This window comes from Pollachius pollachius (genome assembly GCF_949987615.1).
Source record: "Pollachius pollachius genome assembly, chromosome: 6".
Lineage (NCBI taxonomy): Eukaryota > Metazoa > Chordata > Actinopteri > Gadiformes > Gadidae > Pollachius > Pollachius pollachius.
Window position 1 is genome coordinate 1,260,676 of NC_136939.1, and position 22,844 is coordinate 1,283,519.

Below are 22,844 nucleotides of genomic sequence, written 5' to 3' on the forward strand. Positions count from 1 at the left end.
GTCTAATGCAGCAGCCATGAACAACAGGATCGAACATAGGGTCGTTCATGTTCATGCAGTCGGACAATATAATCTCAGTCAAACTATGGTTACGGATACTAACATTATTATTACTATTATTGTAGTTTTTATTAGACTATTACTATTGTTTTAGGTTCTGCTGTTGCCACATTGTTAATAATTATCAAAGCAAAAATTAAAGTGTTTTACCCATCATTCAGCAGTATAGCAACAATATAATGTCTGAATGATGTGTAAACCACTATTATTCTTACTATAGCACATCGCTCAGACAGAGCCAAAAAGAAACGTGATTGGCCAGTTGGAGTACCAGCCAAACTAATTCTGACACATCCAGATTCAGAGAGCTGTATTAATCCAATTGTTTAATCCCCAGGGGAAATTATACTCCGGGATGCTAGTCTATAATCCAGGAAGTTTTCATAATCAGGACGAGTTGCAAATACTCATGGGATTAATACGTACACTGAGCTATTCAATAACCAGGTGCAATGTTGACGAGTTATTTGAAAATCGCCTCTCTAGTAACATCACTTAGTGACTCAATGTACTCACTTATTGTAAATTGTACGTCCTGGCACTTGACAATAGTGCTTAGTGCAGCATCTGAACCTAGCTATCTTTGTTGGGTTAACCTAGCGATTGTTAGTGCTCGGCTTTTGGTTCTATGAACATCCTTACTGTACCAACAGCGATATATTATTGTTTCTTTCTTCTGACAAATGTTCTTATTGTAAGTCGCTCTGGATAAAAAGTGTCTGCTAATGCCCTGAATGTAAATATCAATGTAAATCACAAGCGTCAGCCCAGACGTATGATTTATAGACCAGTCTACCAGTGGACTCTACCAACTGGTACGCTGATTTCACTCCCACTTGTGATGTCACTACCAGGTCGATCTTCAAACGGCATCTGATGGCTGATTGGCGTCACATCCGCCGTGGTTAAACGAGGGCCCCTGATTCAGTTAAAACCCTGAACCTTTCCGTTACAGACCGTCTCTCTGAGTCCCCCGCCAGCAGCCACAAAGACCCACAGCTCATTAATTATTGATCCCAGCGCCCTCCACGGCCCCGGGGACTCAGGAGGTGATCCGACGTGAACACCGACTCCCCCTCTCTCCAAACGACATCATGTGACTCCGTCTCAGCCTGTCACCCAAAATACCAGGGTGACCTTTAGGCGGGAGAGGGGGTGCAGAGTAAATAGCATCATGAGGTGCACAGCGCCTGACATTCTATCGCCATGGCGATGATGTCCTCCAAAAACGCGTCTCTGGAACCCCACACAAAGGGAGTTTTATCGTCAGATGTGCAAAAGGACATGTCATCACGATGTAGTGTTGGATATGCATCGATATTTATAATCTTCTGTACCTGTACATGAATGACATGTTACATGTCATGACATGTAACACATGAGCAAATCACTGCAGGCTGTTTTATAGAGGAGGCTTCTGGATAGGTAATGAGTTAATACCAGTTTGGATATTGTACTGTACAATATACTGGCAGCATGGGTTAGGGCACAGGGTCTGTGTATTACAGCATCTGCGAACGCAGATTAATAACATATTCCTTATTCACTCCCACAACTGTTCTGAGTTATTTATTTATTCATTTATTTTAGATTTGCAGACTTCGGAACGAGTGTGACTCTCCAGAGGAGGAGAGTCAGATACAAACAACGGCAAACAAAATGGCTCCCGGTTGAATTGGCCGATCGTGGCGTGTCTCCGAGATGTAACCAAAATACCCCGTGTCTGCATCGCGTTCAAACAACACATTAAAATAGATCAAAGCGGGCGTCTGGGCGCAGTGTGAAGCCGAGGACAGCGGCAGTGTGGGGGCGCCTTACGTAAGGGCTGCACAGTCCCTGGAGAAGTCGTCCAAAATGACCCCGGAGAAGGGCTTTTTAGCAAGGAGTGGAGCAGTCGTGGACCCGTTGAGCCACCCCGAAGCTAGCGGCCATCTTGGACACACGGTACCCCCCCCCCCCCTCCGGCCACACTCAGCAAGCGGCCGCCTCTCTGCACGCCCCACTGCCCCTTCACAGCACACCCCCGCAGGTGACCATCAGTCCGGCTTCATTCAGCCGCTCAGGAGCACTCCTCTCCCTTTGCTTTCATCCCAAACTTTCATTCTCTCTTTTACTCTCCTTCAATCTCTCTCAACCTCCCTTTCTGTCTCTCTCCCTTTCCCTCCCTGTCAATCCTGCTCTCTCTCTCTCTCTCTCTGTCACTCCTGCTCTCTCTCTCTCTCCCTGTCACTCCTGCTCTCTCTCTTTCTCCCCTGCTCTCTCTTTCCCCCCTGCTCTCTCTCTCTCTCTCCCTCCCCCCCCTCCCAATCACTCTCCCTGTTCCCCCTGCTCTCTCTCTCTCCCCCCTGCTCTCTCCCTCTCCCTCCCCCTCCCTCCCACTCTCCCCCCATCACTCTCCCTGTTCCCCCTGCTCTCTCTCTCTCCCTCTCCCTCCCCCTCCCTCCCATTCTCCCCCCCCCCCCCCCCCCCCCCCCCCCCCCCTCCCCCATTATCCAGGGTGCTCGGTGCTGGTGACCACACGGCCTCGGGTTCCACTTCCATCGCCGTGGAAACACAAGGCCCGAGGTGGATGAGAGTGATGACCTCATAGTCCATCGTCTGTAACAGGTGTATTACCGTCCCTGCTCTGACTCACTGATAGATAACTCTGTGCTTTGTATAATCTACTGCCTGGCTTGGGATTCAGCTGGAGGTTGGAGGAGAGGTGGAGCTGGTGGAGGAGTAGGCCAGCTGCAGGGGGTGAGTATGATGAACAGAGAGGGAATATATAGAGTGTTTGGTCACCTGCTTCCTCGCGCTCCGCTGCGTCCTTCACATGAAACGGTCTTTGGCTGAAAAGCTTAAAGATCATTCCACTATCTTTTACCTTTTCGTTTATCTTTTGTTAAAAGATAAGTTTGGTTGTATTCTTAAAGATCAACAAAGTGATCCTTTGGTCTCTCCTTCCACTCATGCTTGTTGTGGTCCTGCTGGATGTTGACCATGAGAGGGATTTTCCCAACATGCTTTACTTCCCCCCCTGCTGAGCTCTCACTGGAACTCTTCCTCCCTCAGCACCGGTCACAGGGCCTGGAGCCCGGGACAGGGTAGGGGCTAGAGTTGTCCGAAAGGTACCGGGTTTGATCCCCAATTCCACATCCTCCCTGGAGGCGTCCTGGAGCTCATCCCCTACTGCTCTGTTATGACTTCTGCATCGGGACAAGTTGCTTTGAATAAGTGTCTGCTCGATCAATAAATAGAACATAACCACCGAATAGTGGAGAAGGGATAGATTGAGGAGGTACATCCACCTGCCGTATCGTACAAGTGTTCACATGTTTCTATCACAAATTGTGATTATATCCTTCAGAAATACTGTGCTGTATACTGTACCTAATGCACGTTACTGTGGTAAGACTGCAGGCCCTGTTTCTCCTCAGTGGAAACGTCCTTTGTCAAAGACCAGAGTGTGGGGTTCTGGGGGTGCAGAGATTAGGGCGTGAAAGCCCTCGTTGGTACCTACTGTCATCTGAACTGCAGACACATCTCCTCTCCATTCCCCTGAATTAATACATGAGCCATGGAAAGTAGGTCAGGAAGGATGCATCTCTGGGAGTCAGTGTCTGCGTGTGTGAGAGATAGAGCGAGCACCGGAGAGAGAGAGAGAAAGAAAGAGCAAGGGCAAGAGATTAGGAGAGAGAGAGAGAGAGCGGGAGTGAGGGAGAGAGAGAGAGAGAGAGGGAGAGAGAGTGGGAGTGAGGGAGAGAGAGGGAGAGAGAGAGAGAGGGAGAGAGAGAGAGAGAGAGAGAGAGCAGGGGTTGAAGTGAAGACAGGAGTGTGCCGATCAAATTGGAGAATTAACTTCGGTGGAAAAAAACTTTAATCTTTTATTGCAGACACAACAGACAAAGACGGATTAAAAGATTTTATTTCAAATCTGCATCGTCGGGCAGAACATTTCAATCGAAATAAACCGGAAAAACGCATATTTCACTGCTTTGAAATGAAACCTAGGGTCTCTCTCTCTCTCGCTCTCTCGCTCTCTCTCTCACACCACCACTAAAGACACAAAGAGACACACGGGAACGGCGTTGTTTCAGGATATAAACTGTACATTCTGGTCGACCGATGAGCAAAGAAAGAACTAGGAAGCAGACGGGAACGAGAAACCACAACAAGCAAGCATCGCCAAGTAATAACAGGAAATCAAACGTTATCAAAAGAATGCACTGTATGTATATATATATATTTATATGGATATAAAAAAGCACAAAGTATAAAGGAGTAGGGGGGTTAAGGGTGGGGGGGGGGGGGGGAGGATTTATAGACGTTTCCGCGTGTTGATGAGGAAGCAACAGAGCATCTGTTGTGAAGTGCGAGGGGTCAGAGGGTGGCAGGGGTCAGGGGTCATGTCGTGCCGACGCCCCTCAGGGCGTTCTAATCAATCCAGATCGGTTTCCCAGGCAACAAGGGGGACTGGTGGAGTAATCTGCGTTCAGGACGCCACGCCGGAGAGGAGCGAGCGCCAAGGCACAAAGTAGCACATCTGGTCTGGCTGTTTTTGTTTCTGTTAGTCGTGGCCAATCGGTTTGGTTAGAATGGACCTCTGAAGAGTAAGTCCCGCCTCCGAGTCTAATGTCTATGGGAAATAAGATGGGGCTTTTGAATGAGCGTACATAACAAACTCTGTAGATAGCGAAGAAGTAAAAGCTGGTTCACGTTTTAAACTTCACACTTTTTCCAGCTAGTTTCGACTGGGTTTTTGGATTGTCGGTGCTGGTAAAGTAGTAAACGATTATTAATGCTACTTAATAATAATAATAATTAATTAATCCAAAAACCCAGTCGAAACTAGCTGGAAAAAGTGTGAAGTTCAAAACGTGAACCAGCTTCTACTTCTTCGCCACCTACAGAGTTTGTTATGTACGATCGTTCAAAAACCCCAAGTTATTTGCCATAGACATTTGCCCGAGGGAACCGGAGTCTCGGAGGCGGGACTTATTCTTCAGAGGTCTATGGGTTTGGCTCTGCAGCATGGGAGAACGAACCAATCGAACGTGAACCACAGCAGTCATGGGCGGTTCCTGTCTTCAAAGCAACCAATAGGAAGCATTTGAATAGAGTAATGTTTAAATGACTAATACCTTCAAACTTATCAATAGCTTTATCCTAATCCTTCATTTTAATACGAGGTTGAACACTAATGGATTATTTTGCTCCCTTATGCTGATTGATTTAATACTTACTAGATATTGTTGTACATATATTCATGATAAGACTGTTGTTCTTCTTTCAGTTCTGGGTTCGACTCTCTACTCTCTTCCTCTTTCTCCAAGATCGCTGATTATTTCGGACTGTGAAACTTTCAAGCTTTTCTCACGTGTCCAAACAGTGTGTGGACTTGAGTACAAATATGCAACACAAAATCATTTAAGATACTCACAAAAGCAGCAATTAATTGTCACATTATATATATATATAAATTAAACATAAAAAATATTAATAAAAATACACACAGCCACTGGAAAATTATATTCCAGTAAAACTTAAAACCGACATTTTTTCCATAATGAAACAGTCTTGTTCTTTTCATACAATTCATAATTACAAAATAGGCAATACATTTTTTTTCTCAAATGCTTTGCTTTTGAAAGAATACTTTTTTCTCATTTTTAATCAATTGTATAATCTAGTTTTAGAAAACTATTGGGTTTTACGTTGGAACTCTATTGAATCAATTTCAACTCTTTTTTTTCATCGTAGGAACCTTCTGGATTGTACCGTTAAATTACAAGTTATACTGCATTTTAGAATATAACCTGCACTTTGTATTTATTCTCCATCTCTCCTTGCTTCTCCTTATAAAAGCATCTTGGTTACATGCCCCGTGTTGTACCACTAGAAGTCCTGCTCGTTAGCCGCTACAAGCTAGTTCAAATTTACCCTGTTATGACACAATAGTGGAAGCACACGCCCAGATGTTTGACGGACAGCCAGCCTACCAGCCTACCCTTTGGAATGTACCAACTGCTGGGCTGATCCATCCCTGGTCGAATAGGGGCCCTTCGTGTTGTGGGAGAAGTAGGTTTGTTGTTGGCGTGTATTTAAACAGTCAGTATGAGTCTGTTAATGGCTGCTGATACTGATGCTATACTGATAAGTGATTCAAATACGTTACAAATACCCGCACCATGTTGTTCAATCGTTGACAGCTGGACTTACCCGTTAAGAGATGACATGGCTCCCGGTTTTAAGTGTTTCTAGAAGTTGAACCTAAGAGTTAAAATACGTGATAAAATACACCCTGGACTGGCCTGGAGGTCGTTATAAAATACTTTATGTGTTGTTTTCTTACTCTTATTTTTTTGAATACTGTAAAGAAAGAGGTGATGGAGGCGTGCAGGTGCATGCTGACAGAGGTGACGGGGCAGCAGGGAGGAGACGGGGTCCTGAACGAGGTCCGCTGGCCGGCCGGTCTGGGGTTTTTGCAGAGTTTCAGAAGCTCGGATCCAAAGCTTTTCTTTTTCCTTCTATCTTTGTTTATTTTGTGTTTTTTTTTTTTTAACAAACGGTGCGGCGTTCCTCAGAGAGAGTCCCTGGAGTGGACGGTTTCATCGTGACCTCCTCCTCCTGGAGCAGACAGAACCACAGGAGACAGGGTTAGAGAGTCAGTGGACAGTAGAGCTTCTGCTGCTGGTCCTGCTGTCCACCACCTCCTCCTGACAGGACCACAGGAGATAGTGAGGAGGTGGAGGACAGCAGACCTTCTGCTGTCCTCCGCCTCCTCCTGGAGCAGACACAAACACAGACATTAGAGAGGAGGTGCTGGACCTAAGGCTTCTGCTGAGGCAACACATATCACTTCAAGGGCTGCTATCCTCATCTCCTCATCGGACCACCTGGCGGCAGGCTGCTGAGTCATCACCGCCCGCCGTTTAGGATCTATCCACTTGTGACATCACAAGTGGATAGATTTTAAAGATCCATCCACGTTATTTTTACATACTTTTTTGTATGTAAAAATTGAAGCCATCTGCATGGAATCGTTGCAGGTGCTATAGATTCCATAAATCGAACAACTAAAATGAATGGAAGACATTGGTTTGACCAGAACATACACAGAGATGCTGAATAATGAATGATAGAAGCTCTGGAGAGACGCACGGACAGACAGCAGGACATGTGGAGCATCTCAGGTCCAGCATTGCATTAATGTGTTTAGCTTCCATTTGAGCTTGTGATGGTGTGCACTGCACTCTAACATTAGTGCTAATTTATCTTTAGCCCCAGTGGTTTCCAGCTGCATGTCTTTAAGAAGCAGATACAGACAGGAAAGGGCATCTCGTTAAACATCATGACTCGGAAGACAGGGGACATTGGGATTCAAACCCAGAACCTACAGGGAATCAGTCACAACAGCGAAAGGAACCCTAGTTGTGACATTGAGACTGGTTGTTGTCGCTAACCCTCAACTCAACTCATAGGACCCTATTTTAACAGTCTGAAACGCAAGTGAGAAGCGCCAAGCGCAAGTAGCTTTGTGGGCGGTTCTATGGCGATGTCGGTATTTTACCGGCGCAAAAAATGACTCGCGCCCGGCGCAAATCTAAAAAGGGTTGGTCTGAAGTAGCCTAATTACCTGTAGGTTTGGTTTGGGCGTAAAGTGCAATAAATTAATGAGAGTGCCAGCTCCCATCCCCTTTTAGAGCCATGAGCGCATTTGAATCTGACGAGTTGATATTTTGACAGCGCGTCTGCAGTCTCCGATGAGACAGATGCACATGAATTTCAAACTTCAAATGGCTCAGTTTATGGCCAAATAATATGGCCTAATTCACACATGGAATAAGGTTTTCTTCCATAACTTCAGAAATACTGCGTCCTCAAATAAATTTCAGCAAAGAAAACTTATGATATAACATATGATATGCAGTAACTGTGGTTCTATTTAACGATATACGCAATACATTATAAACATCGTTTCTTATCAGTATTGTATGCATTATTGTTATCGACTTGTGTTCCTAATATGCATGTGTCCCCCCGTTAATATACATTGCCGTGGACTGTATTATGCGTTACGTGTTTAGTTTGCGTGTGTCTAAACAGATGGACGCACACACGCGCGCCCGCATTCATTAATTCTTTTACACATACACACACGCGCGGCCGAATTCATTAATTCTTTTACACATACACACATGGGCGCCCGCATTCATTAATTCTTTTACACATACACACATGCGCGCCCGAATTCATTAATTCTTTTACACATACACACATGCGCGCCCGCATTCATTCATTCTTTCTAACACTCACTCGCGATAAAACAATGTTTTCTTACAATCAAATACTCATCAATAGTTATGGGCATGTACACCATGTCTGTGTCAAGAAATTATGTGTTTGCTGTACGGTGTTTGCAGATGCATTGATTTAAAAGTACAACTTATTACCTCTGTATCAGCTGTTCTTTCCCAAATAATTTATCAAGAATGTTTCGCTAGGTAGATGAGAGAAGCAAAGTGTATGCGCGAGGTGCACAAGCAACATTATGCATGCGCCCTTAAAATAGCATCTGAACAACGCGCCACTGACAGTAAACCAGGTATTTCCTGGTTTGTGGCGCAAGTGGTTTCTGAAACTACAAAATGGCACCAGGGAACGTTTGCGCCAGAACACGCCTCCTCCTTTCGCCGAACCGCCCCTTGGGGCGCAAGATCATCCCCTAATTTACCGACGCGTGGCGCAGGAGGGAAAAGAACGCTCTGCGCCAGTTGCAAACTAGCAACGACACATGCGCCAGTGATTAAGTCAATTTCGCCGGATGCAAGATAGGGCCCATAGTCTTCAACATGGAGACTAGTTAGTCAGTCATGTTGATCGTTTTCATGAACTGACGAAACGTGTGTTGCATTAAATGTTGCTGCCGCTAGGCATTGTGGGACTGCATAACCTCCTTTTCCTACGTAATGGACGGCCCAATGTACCCTACGCTAAATGATAGGAGAAAAGGAGCATTGAACCATCGGTCCTTTGCATTTAGAGAATTCAAACAGCTCTAAACATGGCCGGCACTTAGAAACTTCCGGCTCATTTCACTCAGTTTGGAAAACAATCTAATACTGCATTTTACAAAGGTCATGAAGAAAGGTTCCAGTCGCTGTCATGCAAAGTTATTATGCTACTGCACGATAGCTTTTCAACCATGTACTACACAACTCTGCTCTATTGAGAGCTCCATGCTGAGAGTAGGGGTGTGTGACACAGGGACAGAGAGCTGTGACTCTACTGATGAACATCTTACCTCCAGGCCAGCTCGAACGGGTCCTTTCATTTGGAGTACTGGAGGAGAGGAGAGGGAGAGAGAGAGACGCGCTCAGTGGTGTATGTGCTGAGGAGACACACACATTCAGTCTTTGATGCATTTTTCCAGATTACATTTCTAAACTTTTTTACATATCCCTAGATGTGTTGCCTGAATAAAAAAAATCTATTTGGACCGTTTAGGAGTGGCTCATTAATTTGGAGATGTAGCCTTAGCCGCTAATTCCCTTGCATGTCACAACATGTTCCATTCCCTTAACAATTCTTTGTTTTACTTAACTAAGTTACAGTGTCATTTAGCAATGTGGTGGCTTCCAGATATCCTCTCAGGGATTAATCCATTTCATCTTGTTTTACTTTACTTCATATTAACACTTTTTCTGGGTTGCAGTTGGGGTGGAAAACGTGATGATATCAACCGCTTTGCATCCTGAAGGGCTCAGATTTCACCAGCTGATTGGCCGTCACAAGGCTTTCAAAACATCCCCTGAGGTGACATCATTCATGGCGTTGGACACTCCGACTCGTGATGTCACTAAATGTGGATTTAATGCCCTCCTAATCACTAATCAATATGGCACCTCGTGGTGGATAGTGGTCTTTAACAGTCGGGATTTAGTGAAACAGAACCACCCAATCTTCAGCGTGTGAACGATGTACACTGGAGGGTTTATTAGGGAACTTTAGCTTCCGCAAAATACTCAAGATTCACGTGTTCAGAGTTCACCAGGACTCTGCATAGGCCCCCCGACACCCCACACCCCAACACCCCTCACACTTATTGTATGTTGTACGTCCTGGCACTTAAAAATAGTGCCTAGCATTGGGTAGCATCTTACCCCAGCTATCTCTGTTGTATACGGGGAAGGGGTTAACCTAGTGATGGTTAGTGCTTGGCATCTGATTCTATGAACATCCTCACTGTACCGACAGCGATATATCGTTGTTTCTCTTCTTCTGACAAATGCACTTATAGCAAGTCGCTTTAGGATAAAAGTGCCTGTTAAACACCCTAAAAGTAAATGTAAACTTTGTTTCCCACTAACGATCCCCGCCCCCCACCTGACGTAGGCGGCTTACCTCGAGGGTGGAGGCCCGGGAGTCGCTGATCTCCGACGGGCCGATGCTCCGGGGTATGCTGGACACGAAGTAGCCGGCGCCCTTGGGAACGATGGGCTGCCGCACCACCACGTTGCCCTTGCGCGTCTCGGCCAGGAAGAGGCTGTACCAGTAGGCGTCGCTGGAGATGAGCGTGGAGTCGGCGATGGTGGAGCTGCGCTGGCTGATGATGCTGTTGCGGCTGATGACACTGTTGCGGTTGGGCGGCGGCATCTTCAGCGGCTTGGGCTTGGGCTTCTGGCACTTGAGCACGATGATGACCAGGATGGTGATGAGCAGCAGGAAGGAGACGGCGCCCAGGCCGATGACCAGGTACAGGTTGAGGTCGGTGAACACGTCGTACTCGATGGGCACCTCCGTGGCCTCGGAGAAGGGCAGCGCGTTCTCCACCGTGGCGATCTTCACCGTCACCGTGGCCGACAGCGGCGGCTCCCCGTTGTCCTTGGCGACGATGACCAGCCGCTGCTGGCGCGGGTCGCGGTAGCTGAACATGCGCGCGGTGCGGATCTCGCCGTTGTACTGGTCCAGGCTGAACAGCGAGGCGTCGCTCATCTGCAGCACCTGGTAGGTGACGCGCGCGTTCTGCTCCGAGTCGGCGTCGATGGCGATCACCTTGGCGATCAGGTGGCCCTTGTCGGCCGAGCGGGGGATGACCTCCTCCACCACCGAGCCCTGCGGCCGCCATGGCGCCACGATGACGGGGGCGTTGTCGTTCTGGTCCTGCACCACCACGTGCACCGTCACGTTGGCGCTGAGCGGCGGGCTGCCGGAGTCCCGCGCCTCCACGTGGAACAGGAAGTCCCGCTCGATCTCGTAGTCGAAGGTCTTCAGGGCGTAGAGGTTCCCGTTCTCGGGGTTGATGGAGAAGAGCATGGACATGGAGGTGTTGGCCACCTCCTTCTCCATGATGAAGTACACCAGGTACTGGTTCTCGTTGAGGTCCGGGTCGTGGGCGCTCAGTGAGGTGAGCAGGGCACCCAGGGCGTTGTTCTCCGCCACGTGGATGGTGTAGGACGACTGCGGGAAGGCGGGCGCGTTGTCGTTGATGTCAAGCACCTCCAGGATGAGGGTCTCGTTCTCGCCCAGCGAGGGCGAGCCGCGGTCCCGGACCCTCAGCGTGATCTCGTAGCGGCTGGTGGTCTCGCGGTCCAGCGGCCGGGACACCAGCAGCTCCAGGTAGTCCTCGGAGGACTTGTTGAGGACGAAGGGCAGCCGGGCGGCGTGGTTCAGGGAGATCTCCACCTCGCCGTTGGCTCCCGAGTCCTTGTCGCTGACGCTCACCACGGCGATCAGCGTCCCCACGGGGACGTCCTCCGGGACCCGCGTCTTCAGGGACTTGATGGTGACCACGGGATAGTTGTCGTTGAGGTCCACCACGCGCAGCGTGACCTTACACTGGCCTGACAGCGGCGTGGAGCCCTTATCGTGGGCCTGGATGTACATCTCAAAACTTTGGATCTCCTCATAGTCAATGGGCCCCTTCACTTTGATCTCGCCGGTGTTGGGGTCTAGGGAGAAGATCTCCTGGGTCTTCTCGGACGTGTACAGGGTGTAGGAGTACAACAACTCGGCGTTCTTACCTTCGTCCTGATCCGTCGCGTTCAAAGTCATCACGACCGAGCCGAGCGACGCGTTCTCCGTGACATTGACGGTGTATACAGACTGATTGAACACGGGGGCGTTGTCGTTGATATCGAGAACGTTAATGACGATGCTGGCCGTCCCGGAGCGGGCGGGAACGCCACCGTCCACCGCCGTCAGGATCAACGTCTGGAGACCGCGTTGTTCTCTGTCCAAATCGCTGTTGAGAACCAGGTCGACATATTTTGACCCGTCGCTACCGGTCTGTATGTCGATGCTGAACGAGTCGCTCTCGCTGAGGAAGTAGGTCTTGATGGAGTTCGCGCCCACGTCCGCATCCACGGCGTTCGTGAGCGAGAACCTCTCGCCGGGAGCGGCCGCCTCGGAGATGTCCAAGTGCATCGTCTTCCTCCGGAACACCGGCGCGTTGTCGTTGATGTCCATGATCTCCAGCTCGATGTTGAAGATCCGGATTGGGTTCTCCAGGACCACGTCCATCTTCAGGAAGCACGAGGCGGTCTTACTCATGCAGATGCTCTCGCGGTCGATCTTCTCGCGGATCACCAGGTCTCCCGTCTCTTTGTTGATGTCGAGGTAGTTCTTGCTCTGGATCACGTCGAGCTTCGCCGCCCGCTCCTTCAGGCTGCGGACCTCCAGTCCGAGGTCTGTGGCCAGGTTGGCGACCACCGAGCCCGCCGCCATCTCCTCCGGGATGGAGTAGCGGGTGATGGCGGCCGCGCGTCCCCACAGCGCCGCGAGCAGCCAGAGAGCCGCCATCCATTGTGTCCGCGGAGCCGACGCACACAGCGCCATGACGACGGGAGGGTGGGAAGAAGAGGCCGTTAGCGCGCGACGAGCGACCACCGGACGAGCCGTTCCCCTGCGTCTTCCTTTTCTTCTAATTCTCCTTCCTCTGCACAATCAGACCCGTGTCGCGTAAAGGACGGCCGATGCCATCGCCCAGCTGCGCTACAGCTGCAGTAGGCCGTCGGTGCGCGGTGGTGTGAGCGGAGAGACGGGAGGAAGTGGGCTCGCTCTGGTGTCCTCGTTCCGTGTGAGGAAGAGGAGGAGGAAGAGGATGAGGAGGAGGGAGTCTCATGCCTGTTACGGTTTTGTAGAAAAACAGGGGCAGATAACGTTGACACATTGTATTTAATTCTACATATTGTAGTGTCAACACCTGCAAGGAGGATAAGGACATGCATATGGCCACATAAGCGTTTTATGACATTTAGAACGACAGCATGCACACACCCCCACCTCCCCCCCCTCTCCACACACACACACACACACCCACATTACGTTACGTTACATTCATGCAATTCCATTCATAGCCTATACTCTTCAATTGCATTCCATGCTGAAAAGTAAAATATGTAAGAACCAATGCAATGTGATCTGTATTCAATATTTATTCAACTCATTGAACAATTTACCAATCAGGGCAAAGAGACACAAAAGTAAGATGCAACTCTGCATGATTCCAGTCTATGCTTTTCTACTTTCACTGTGCCAAAGGTTACCGCACACAACCTCCGTTTCACCGCCAGACGTGAATCATTACGAGCCCGTCTGAGACGGAGTGATGTGTGACGTCACGAGTGGGAACATCCACCCGCATGATTTATGGTGCACTGGGTTGATCTGTCTGTCATCCGTCTGTGTGGCCACTTCCACTGGTGACGTCACAAGTGGATAGCATCCCCCGAGGCAGTGAGTCCAGTGATCTCACTTCGCTCGGGATTAATGATTGATGCCTTCGGTCCGTTTCTCATTGAGTAAAGAATATATATTTATGTCTGCAATATATAACCACACTTAACTAAGTGGAAGAGAAGCCCCCAATCTCGAGGGACCAACCGAATCCCTCCAGTGAGATGGAGACGTGAAATGTGAGATAAATGATCCCTTTGCTGCAGACTGCTGTAGACTATCGTGTCTTAAATAACTACAAATCGTCAAATAATCCGACACCATTGCCTGTCCGAATCCGACAGATAATAATCATTAATATAGAAGTAAAGAACAGACCCAGGCCCTTCCACAGTCTATACTGCTGCTACTTAACAAGCAGCCACATTAAACTTTAATATCATTGATTGTCCGCCATAGCACATTTACCATTAATGGAAACCATGCACAAGCAGAATTAGGAATGTTTGTGTGTGTGTGTGTGTGTGTGTGTGTGTGTGTGTGTGGGCGTGTGTCTGCCTCAGTGTGTGTGCGTGCATGTGTGCGTGTATGTGTGCTTGCTTATGTGTCTCTGTGCGTGTGCGTGTATGTGTGTGTGTGCGTGTGTGTGGTCTAACTACTGCAGACAAGTCACGAGTCCAGTCCAAAAGTGCAGATTCAGCCCCAGGGACGCACACGTCATCCCAACACTGAAATACATCCCTGGCCCCTGATTGGCCGCCTGCTGCGTTCTGACAGGCCGCCATGAGGACGGAACGAGAATAGGTTTTCACCACTAGTGGAGAGGTCACTACAGTCCGTTCAACACTCTGTCCCTTCGTGACATCACAAGTGGGAGTGTCCAGCCGGCTGTTGGATCGTACCATCCGCTGGGCAGGAAGGGACCGATGGATTGTACCACTCTCTGGGCACGGGGTGTCTGATGGGAACCTGCGTGGACGCATCCCGCTTGTGATGTCACAAGAGGATAACTTTTAGTCAACCAATCACACTCACTGGTGGTGTCTGGTTGACGCCATCTCCTCCTCGTTTAATCAGTCTGGTTTTAATCAGCCACCCGTCCGGGTTGATGCCTCCCACTGCTTAATTGCAAGAGAGGCAGGATGTGATATTAACTATCGCTTAGACGGTTAATTACAAAATAGATTTTCCACACCGGCACTAAAGAAAACCCAACTGGTGATACTCTTTAATCACCAGCGCTTCAACAACCATTTCAAACCAACCAGAACCTCTGGACCAGTTAGATCACATTTGGATCAAACATGTTTAAATGTGTTTTACTCTGTATCAGAACTGTCTTTAAAAACAGCTTTAATTTAGGAAATCTTGTCGACTTGAACTCGACCTGAGATTCCAGACTTTATACTTTGTAAACAAGCATTTTCTAAACGTCGATGCAAATGACTGGGCTTGTGGCGCTTTATCCACCAAACAGAATAAACCTCAACACGTCCATCTTCAGGATCTCCGAACAGCGGAACAGTTCAGTGGCGCCACCCCCCCACCGCCTCGCCATATGCCCCCGGCCACGCTGGTCTCCTATCCTCTGGGACGCCGTGGACATCAGTCCGGGTCCTTCCGTCTGTCGGGACCGCCGTGGCTGCTGATTGGCCCGCCTGCTTTGGGCTGAGCTGACAGTCAGGCAGTGTAGGCAAGGAGGGGAGCTAGCAGGTTAGCACCTAGGCTACGTCTGCTGCCTATTGTCAGGCAGGGTGGCTGTGGAGTTTGGCGCTGGCCTGCTAGCTATATTCAGGCAGATTTGCTTTGATTTATTTGACTTATTTTAAGACTTAAGTATTTAGTATTAATTATATATATGTATATATATATATATATATATATATATATATATATATATATATATATATATATATATATATATATATATATATATATAATTATAATAATAATAATATTATAATAATAATAATATCATTGTATAACATACTGTATGGCATTCTCTATGTTCTGTGAGTCCTGAGCTCGCTGGTAATTCAGGATTCTATGAAGTACATTTCCGTTCCCTGAAAATGAAAGATGAGATTTGCTGATTCGGCGTCTCTGTGTAATTTACACTGAGATTCAGTCCATGCTGTGCAGAGGAAACTATGCAGAGCAGGGGCGAATTCGGTGTCTCTTAACCATTTATCCCCGGGATATTAAATGTGTTACTGAGTTGATGTGGTCTGTGATGGCAATTGAAATTCATAAAATCATAATTTGTCTTAATGTTTTTCCTCTCATCCCCTTAAGACACACTGTTTAAGCTAATCAGAGACTCGTTGGATGCTAATTGATTTGTTTTAGAAAATGGATTGCTTTACCCCCCACTGGGATGTGCGTTCATTTAACTCTAACTTTCACTGGGGTAGAGGAGGTCCCACAGAATTCACAAAAAAAACATAAATGCATAAAAATGGCCACTATGGGATACTATCCGTGGTCGGTTAATATTTCAAGGTCTAATCGTTATGTATTGAACAGCTTCTGCCGTCGCATTGTTACATTGCTGATGACGAAAGAATAAATTACCCATCGCTTCTGTCTCTCCTTGTTCTGAGGAAAGCGCGTCATCTAGTGGAGAGAGTTGATACTGCTGCAAACACACAAACAGTTCCGACTGGAGAACTGGCAAAGCAGTAAGTAAGTTGAATTTAAACCTCCTTTCAGATAAGTGTATTTAGAGCGTGTCCTCATTTTACTTCCAGAGGACTGCTTTAATGATGTGATCCATGATTCTTTGATACCACTATAAACATTTAAGCATAAATAATACGCATCATGGCAAGAATGGAAATTCCTTTTTCTAAAAAACTGGGACATAGTTGATACTTTTTTCGTACATTATTTAATAACACTTCAAGTATACATGTCTTTGTACGGAGCCATACCAACTTTCAAAAAATATTATGTACATATGAAGAATAAATTACTAATAAATATAATTTGAGATAAAAAATTAGAAATGAAACTCCTCCTACATTAACCTTTTTTTACCCAAACATTGAGTGAACTTCAAGCGAACAGGTAATGCGTGTCTTCCTGCTCACCTGGGAACAGTATCACTGTGAGGTGAGCCAACGTTTACAACAGTCACAGTATAGCGTGTAGCCTAATTGATCCGTTATACATAAACTTCCCGTTATGATTTAGACGCTATCGTCCAGAAGAAAATCATGAACAACTGAGAGCTGAAATTATATAAATAATATCGTTATATATGAATCGCATTTCCAACGAGGAGCTAGTGAACATAAATGATAAATAACAATATAATCGAGTGTTATTAACTGATGAACGGTTGATAAAAATCCACAAAACTATTCAGTATAAATAAACAAGGGACGTGATAAACATCAGGGCGACTCCTGCCAGCCTGCGAGGGTTTGACCACGGCGACCCCAACCGCTATATTTAGGATATTCCTGCTTCGCGTCAAGCAGATCACCGTTAGCGATCATCGGACTCGCGTCACGTCAGTGAAACAGATCGCCGTTAGTGATTGACAGTCTTGCCCCGCGTCCGTCAAACAGATCAACTTTAGTGATTGACAGTCCCGCGTCGCGTCACTGAAACAGCTCGCCGTTGGCGATCATCAGACCCGCGTCCCGCGCCGCCGTCTGCTCGTAGCTCGCCAGCAGCCTCTTCTTCTTGCCGAAGGTGGAGAAGGAGTTGTAGACGTCCAGCTCCCCGCGGGGGGTGCTAGTCCGGGGCTTCAGGGTGCAGTACCCCGACGCCGCGCCCGGGATGTGGACGTTGTGCTGGTAGTCAGGTGACGTGTAGGAACACTGAGGCATCATGGTCTTTGTAGTCCATGAGTAGTCGGGGAGCACGCGATCTTCTTGAAGAGATATTTTACATTCTGTGAGGGAGGAAGAGGAAGATGATGAGGAGGAGGAGGGTGAATAGGGGTTGGACTGTGGGTTTAGAGACCGGTTGTACTGGAGCAGGTAGAGCTTCCCAGTTCAAGGTCCTACAGGTGTTAGTGTATGTTGTAGCCTACGTCCTGGCACTAAATGTACACACTTATTGTGTGTTGTACGTCCTGGCACTTAATGTACACACTTATTGTGTGTTGTACGTCCTGTCACTTAATGTACACACTTATTGTATGATGTACGTCCCGGCACAATTGTACTTAGCATTGTGTAGCGTCTTATCCCAGCTATCTTTGTTGTAAACAGGGTTCTATATGGTTCTATGAACATCCTTACGATACCGACAGTTATTTATTGTTGTTTCTCTTTCTTCTGACACATGTACTTCTTGTAAGTGACTTTCGATAACAGCGTCTGCTAAACGGACTGAACGTGTGTCAATCTAAATTTACGGGTAGACTGGTCTGCCTTTTAAACAGACTGGGATTAAGGGTCCGTTAAGGGTTCTTACCGCGCATGTGGTTCCCCCAGGTCCAATACTGGGGGGCCACAGAGCAGGAGAACTCGTCCTGGGAGCCGGACATCCCGCCAGAGAGGAGGTGGGGGGGCAGCAAGGTCTCCATGTTCACAGAACTGTACCTGTGGAGGTGGAGAAGGGAGGGAGGAGGGAGGGGAGAGGGGAGGGAGGGAGAGGGGAGGGAGGGAGGGAGAGGAGGAGGGGAGGGAGGGGACAGGGGAGGGAGGAGGGGAGGGAGGGGAGGAGGGAGGGGAGGGAGGGAGAGGAGGAGGGGATGGAGGGAGGGAGAGGAGGAGGGGAGGGAGGGGACAGGGGAGGGAGGAGGGGAGGGAGGGGAGGAGGGAGGGGAGGGAGGGAGAGGAGGAGGGGAGGGAGGGGCGAGGGGAGGGAGGGGAGGGAGAGGACAGGGGAGGGAGGAGGGAGGGAGAGGGGGAGGGAGGGAGGGGCGAGGGGAGGGAGGGGACAGGGGAGGGAGGGAGAGGAGGAGGGGAGGGAGGAGAGGAGGGGAGGAGGGGAGGGAGGAGGAGAGGGAGGGGAGGGGGGAGGGAGGGAGAGGAGGCGGGAGGGGAGAGGGAGAGAGGAGTACAAACAGCGTTGGTTCATCTCACCGTTCACCCTTTCTGATTACCAGTTGTGATGTGAATGAGCCGTTTCAAAGTCAATCCCCTTGTGACATCACAAGTGGGCGTGTCTGCTGCAGTTGTATGATGGATAGATCAACCATCACCATCTGGGTGGACACTGCACTTGTGATGTCTATGTGTGTGTGTGTGGGTTCATGTGTGTGTGCATGTGAGTGTTTGTGTGTGTGTGTGTGTTTATGTACATTTGTATGTGTGTGTGTACATGTGTGTGTGAGAGTGTGTGTAGATGTGCATCTGTGTGTGTGTGTACGTGTATGTGTGTGTGTTTCCGTACATGCGTCCGTGCGTGTGTGTGTGTGTGTTTGCGTGTGTGTCTTTGTGTGTGTGTGTGTGCGTGTGTGAATGTGTGTGTTTGCGTCAGTGTTCATTATTTGCATATGTGTGTGTGTGTGCGTGTGTGAATGTGTGTGTTTGCATGTGTGTGTTTGTGTGAGTGTGTGTGTGTGTTTGTGTATGTGTGTTTGCGTGTGTGTGTGTATGTTTGTGTGTGTGTGTTTGCGTGTGTGTGTGTTTGCGTGTGTGTGTGCGTGTGTGAATGTGTGTGTTTGCGTGTGTGTGTCTTTGTGTGTGTGTCTGTGTGTGTTTGTGCGTGTGTGTGTTTGCGTGTGTGTGTGTGTGTGTGTGTGTGTATTTGCGTGTGTTTGTGTGTGTGTGCGTGTGTCAATGTGTGTGTGTGTGTCTTTGTGTGTGTTTGTGCGTGTGTGTGTGCGTGTGCGTGTGTGTGTGTGTGTGTGTGTCTGTGTGTGTGTGCGTGTGTGTGTGTCTGTGTGTGTGTGTGTGTGTGTGTGTGTGGTACTCACCTCTTGTGAGATGAGTTCTTCAGGTTCTTGGTCAGAGTCCAATCCTTGTGAGTGTCCTTGAACTAAAAAAATCAATAATTGAAATATTCATCCACACACCACACCGTACTCTGTCACAATTATTTCGTTCATGAATATAAATAGATATGCAGCTGAATAAAACCATTTTGAATCTCAATGTTTCCCAGCATTGTGGCATTGTTCATCTTACAATGAAAGACTCCTGTGTCGCCATCGGATATAATTGGAATAATATAGGACGGCGTTCTATCTTTTTAATGAGCGTACCTCATTAGGCGTTGTGTTGTTCACCAGCTCGTTGCGCTCCAGCGCGCTCCACCCAGATGTCAGATAGTCTTTGCTCCGGGCATTATTCTGCGCCTGCACGCTCATTACGGGACTGCACGGCTTCAGAAACATAAAGTCACTTTTGGAAGATTCCGGGGTCAGACACATTTTGTAACAGTACACTTGGGAGACGGGCCCCCCGCTGCCAGGGCCTTCCGCGCTGCTGGGGGGCCCCGTGGCCATCGGTCCGCTCATGGTGGACTTCACGAACATGTCTGCGGTGCTCGTCTTTTCCCGCGAACCGCAGCATCCGCAGCCGGAGAGGCCGTCGGAGCGCCGGTCCCGGTAGCCCTTCACGGCGAGCAGGACGACGATGGCCACCAGACACGTCAGCGACACGGCCCCCAGCGACACCATCCAGTACACCGCGTAGTCCTGGCCGTAGTGGTAAGGGCTCGGCGCAAGGTCACCGAAATCGGGTGGTGATTCCGGCACGCTGTCAACCAGTGACAGGGTGACGGAGGCGGTGGCCGAGAGCGGCGGCTGACCGTTGTCCTTGACCAGCACCAGCAGTCGGTGGCTCGCGGCGTCGGTGTTCACCAGTCTCCGGTTCGTCCGGATCTCGCCCGTGTACAGAGCCACGCTGAACAGGCCCGGGTCGGTGGCCTGCAGCACCTGGTAGAAGAGCCGCGAGTTCTGCCCCGAGTCCGCGTCCGACGCGCTGATCCTGCCCACCAGGTACCCGGCGTCCGCGGCTCTGGGCACCGCGTCTCCGCCGGGGACCGTTCCGTTGCGGGCCGCCGGCGGGGACGCGACGACGGGGGCGTTGTCGTTCTGGTCCAGGATGAAGACGTCCACCGAGACGTTGCTCCGCAGCGGCGGGAAGCCCGCGTCCTGGGCCTGAACCGTGACCTGGAAGCTCCGGAGCTGCTCGTGGTCGAAGGAGCGCAGTGCGTAGATGTTCCCGTTGTCCGAGTTGACGGACACGTAGGTGGACACGGGCATCCCGCCGATGTCCCCCCCGTCCAGGAGGGAGTAGGACAGGTAGGCGTTCTGGCCTGCGTCGGGGTCCAGGGCGGTGACGGCGCACAGCGAGGCGCCCGGCGCGTTGTTCTCCGTCAGGTAGACGGTGTACGACGGTTGCTTGAAGCGCGGCTCGTTGTCGTTCACGTCGGCCACCTGGACCACGATGGTCCTCCGGGTGAAGCGCGGCGGGGAACCCATGTCCCGCGCGGTCACGGTGATGTTGTACTCCGCCACGGCCTCCCGGTCCAGGAGGTCAGAGGTCACCAGGGTGTAGTAGTTCTTAAAGGACGAGTGGAGCTGGAACGGGACGTGGTGGGGGATCTCACAGTCCACGTTGCCGTTCTCCCCGGAGTCCCGGTCCGTGACGCTGATGACGGCGATGACGGTGCCCGGTGGGGCGTCTTCCTGCACCGGCGTGGACACCGATGTCAGGATGACCTCCGGCGTGTTGTCGTTGGTGTCCAGGACGTTCACGAGCACCTTGCAGTGCACCGCCACGGCGGACGGACCCTTGTCTTTAGCCTGCACGTAGATCTCGTGCATGCGCGCCTTCTCGTAATCGATCACCCCCGTCACGGTGATCTCCCCGGTGCGCGCGTCCACACCGAACAGCTCGCGCACTTTGACGGGCGCGTGTCCGCTAAAGGAGTAGGTGATGTCCGCGTTGGGACCCTCGTCCAGGTCGGACGCGTTGAGCCGGATCACCACGGTGCCCTGCGGCGCGTTCTCCGCCAGCCTCACGCGGTAGAACGACCGCTCGAACACCGGCGCGTTGTCGTTGGCGTCCAGCACCGTGACGTCGATCTGCGCGGTGCCGGTCCTCTCCGGTGACCCTCCGTCCACGGCGGTAAGCACCATCTGGTGGCTCCGCTGCTTCTCCCGGTCCAGCGGGGACTCCAGCACCAACTCGGCGAACTTGCTGCCGTCGCTCCGCGTCTGAACGTCCAGCAGGAAGTGGTCGTTGACGTGGAGCAGGTAGGTGCGCAATGAGTTGGTGCCCACGTCCAGGTCCTGCGCGCTCTCCAGCGGGAACCGGGAGCCCGGCACGGCGGACTCGGAGATGTCCAGGTTGAAGGCGCTCCACGGGAACCCGGGCGAGTGGTCGTTGACGTCCGTGATCTCCACCTCCACGCGGTACAGCTCCAGCGGCCGCTCCATCACCACCTGCAGGTGGAAGGAGCAGAACGAGGTCTGCTCGCACAGCTCCTCGCGGTCGATGCGCTCGTTCACGAACAGGACCCCGTTCTCCAGGTTCACCTCGAGGTACTGCCGCCTGGCGCCCGAGACGAGGCGGAAGCGGCGCGCGGACAGCTGCTCCACCGCCAGACCCAGGTCCTCCGCGAGGTTCCCCACGAACGCCCCGTGCTCCAGCTCCTCTGGGATGGAGTAGCGGATCTGGGCCAGGACCAGGTCCCAGACCAGGACCAGGACCACTAGGCGGACCAGGGCCGCCCTCCTCACCCCCTCTCCGCGCGCCATCACTCGAAAACTGTCCGGTGATTCAAACGATCTCTCATCAATTAAAGTATCAAGATATTTAGATATCTTAATTATCTAAACTAAGATGCGACGAGAAGGGTGACTGTTGAACAGGTGAACGGAATCCAGGTGTCTGAGGTGGAAAATAGAAAATAAAAAGAATAGAGAACCGCCTCGAAAACTTCCCCGCACGAGCAACTCTAACTCTGTCGCGTCCTTCTTTGAATGTGGAGCGAGGAGTCGGGAGGTTGAGAGAGGATACCGCCTCTGAACTGTGTGTGTGTGTGTGTGTGTGTGTGTGTGTGTGTGTGTGTGTGTGTGTGTGTGTGTGTGTGTGTGTGTGTGTGTGTGTGTCTGTTTGTCTGTGTGTCTATGTGTGCACGCGCTCGCGTGACTGTATGGGCATATGTGTGCGTACGCGTGTATGTGCGCCTCTGAGTGTGTTTGTGCG

The 22,844-nt window shown here is 50.0% G+C and overlaps 1 protein-coding gene across 1 annotated transcript; it reads right to left on the reverse strand.

The window, feature by feature from the left end:
- Window positions 1-3,991: 3,991 nt before the first annotated feature.
- On the reverse strand, window positions 3,992-22,393 carry LOC307077544 (protocadherin-10-like; the record flags this gene model as incomplete). The annotated part of the gene is made up of 7 exons (XM_079738972.1): window positions 3,992-6,669; window positions 9,347-9,384; window positions 10,447-12,985; window positions 17,332-17,623; window positions 18,151-18,278; window positions 19,601-19,662; window positions 19,889-22,393. 6 exons carry the CDS (start codon window positions 22,391-22,393, stop codon window positions 9,373-9,375), a joined length of 5,538 nt encoding a protein of 1,845 aa, XP_079595098.1. The 3' UTR covers window positions 3,992-6,669; window positions 9,347-9,372.
- Between the last annotated feature and the right edge of the window lie 451 nt (window positions 22,394-22,844).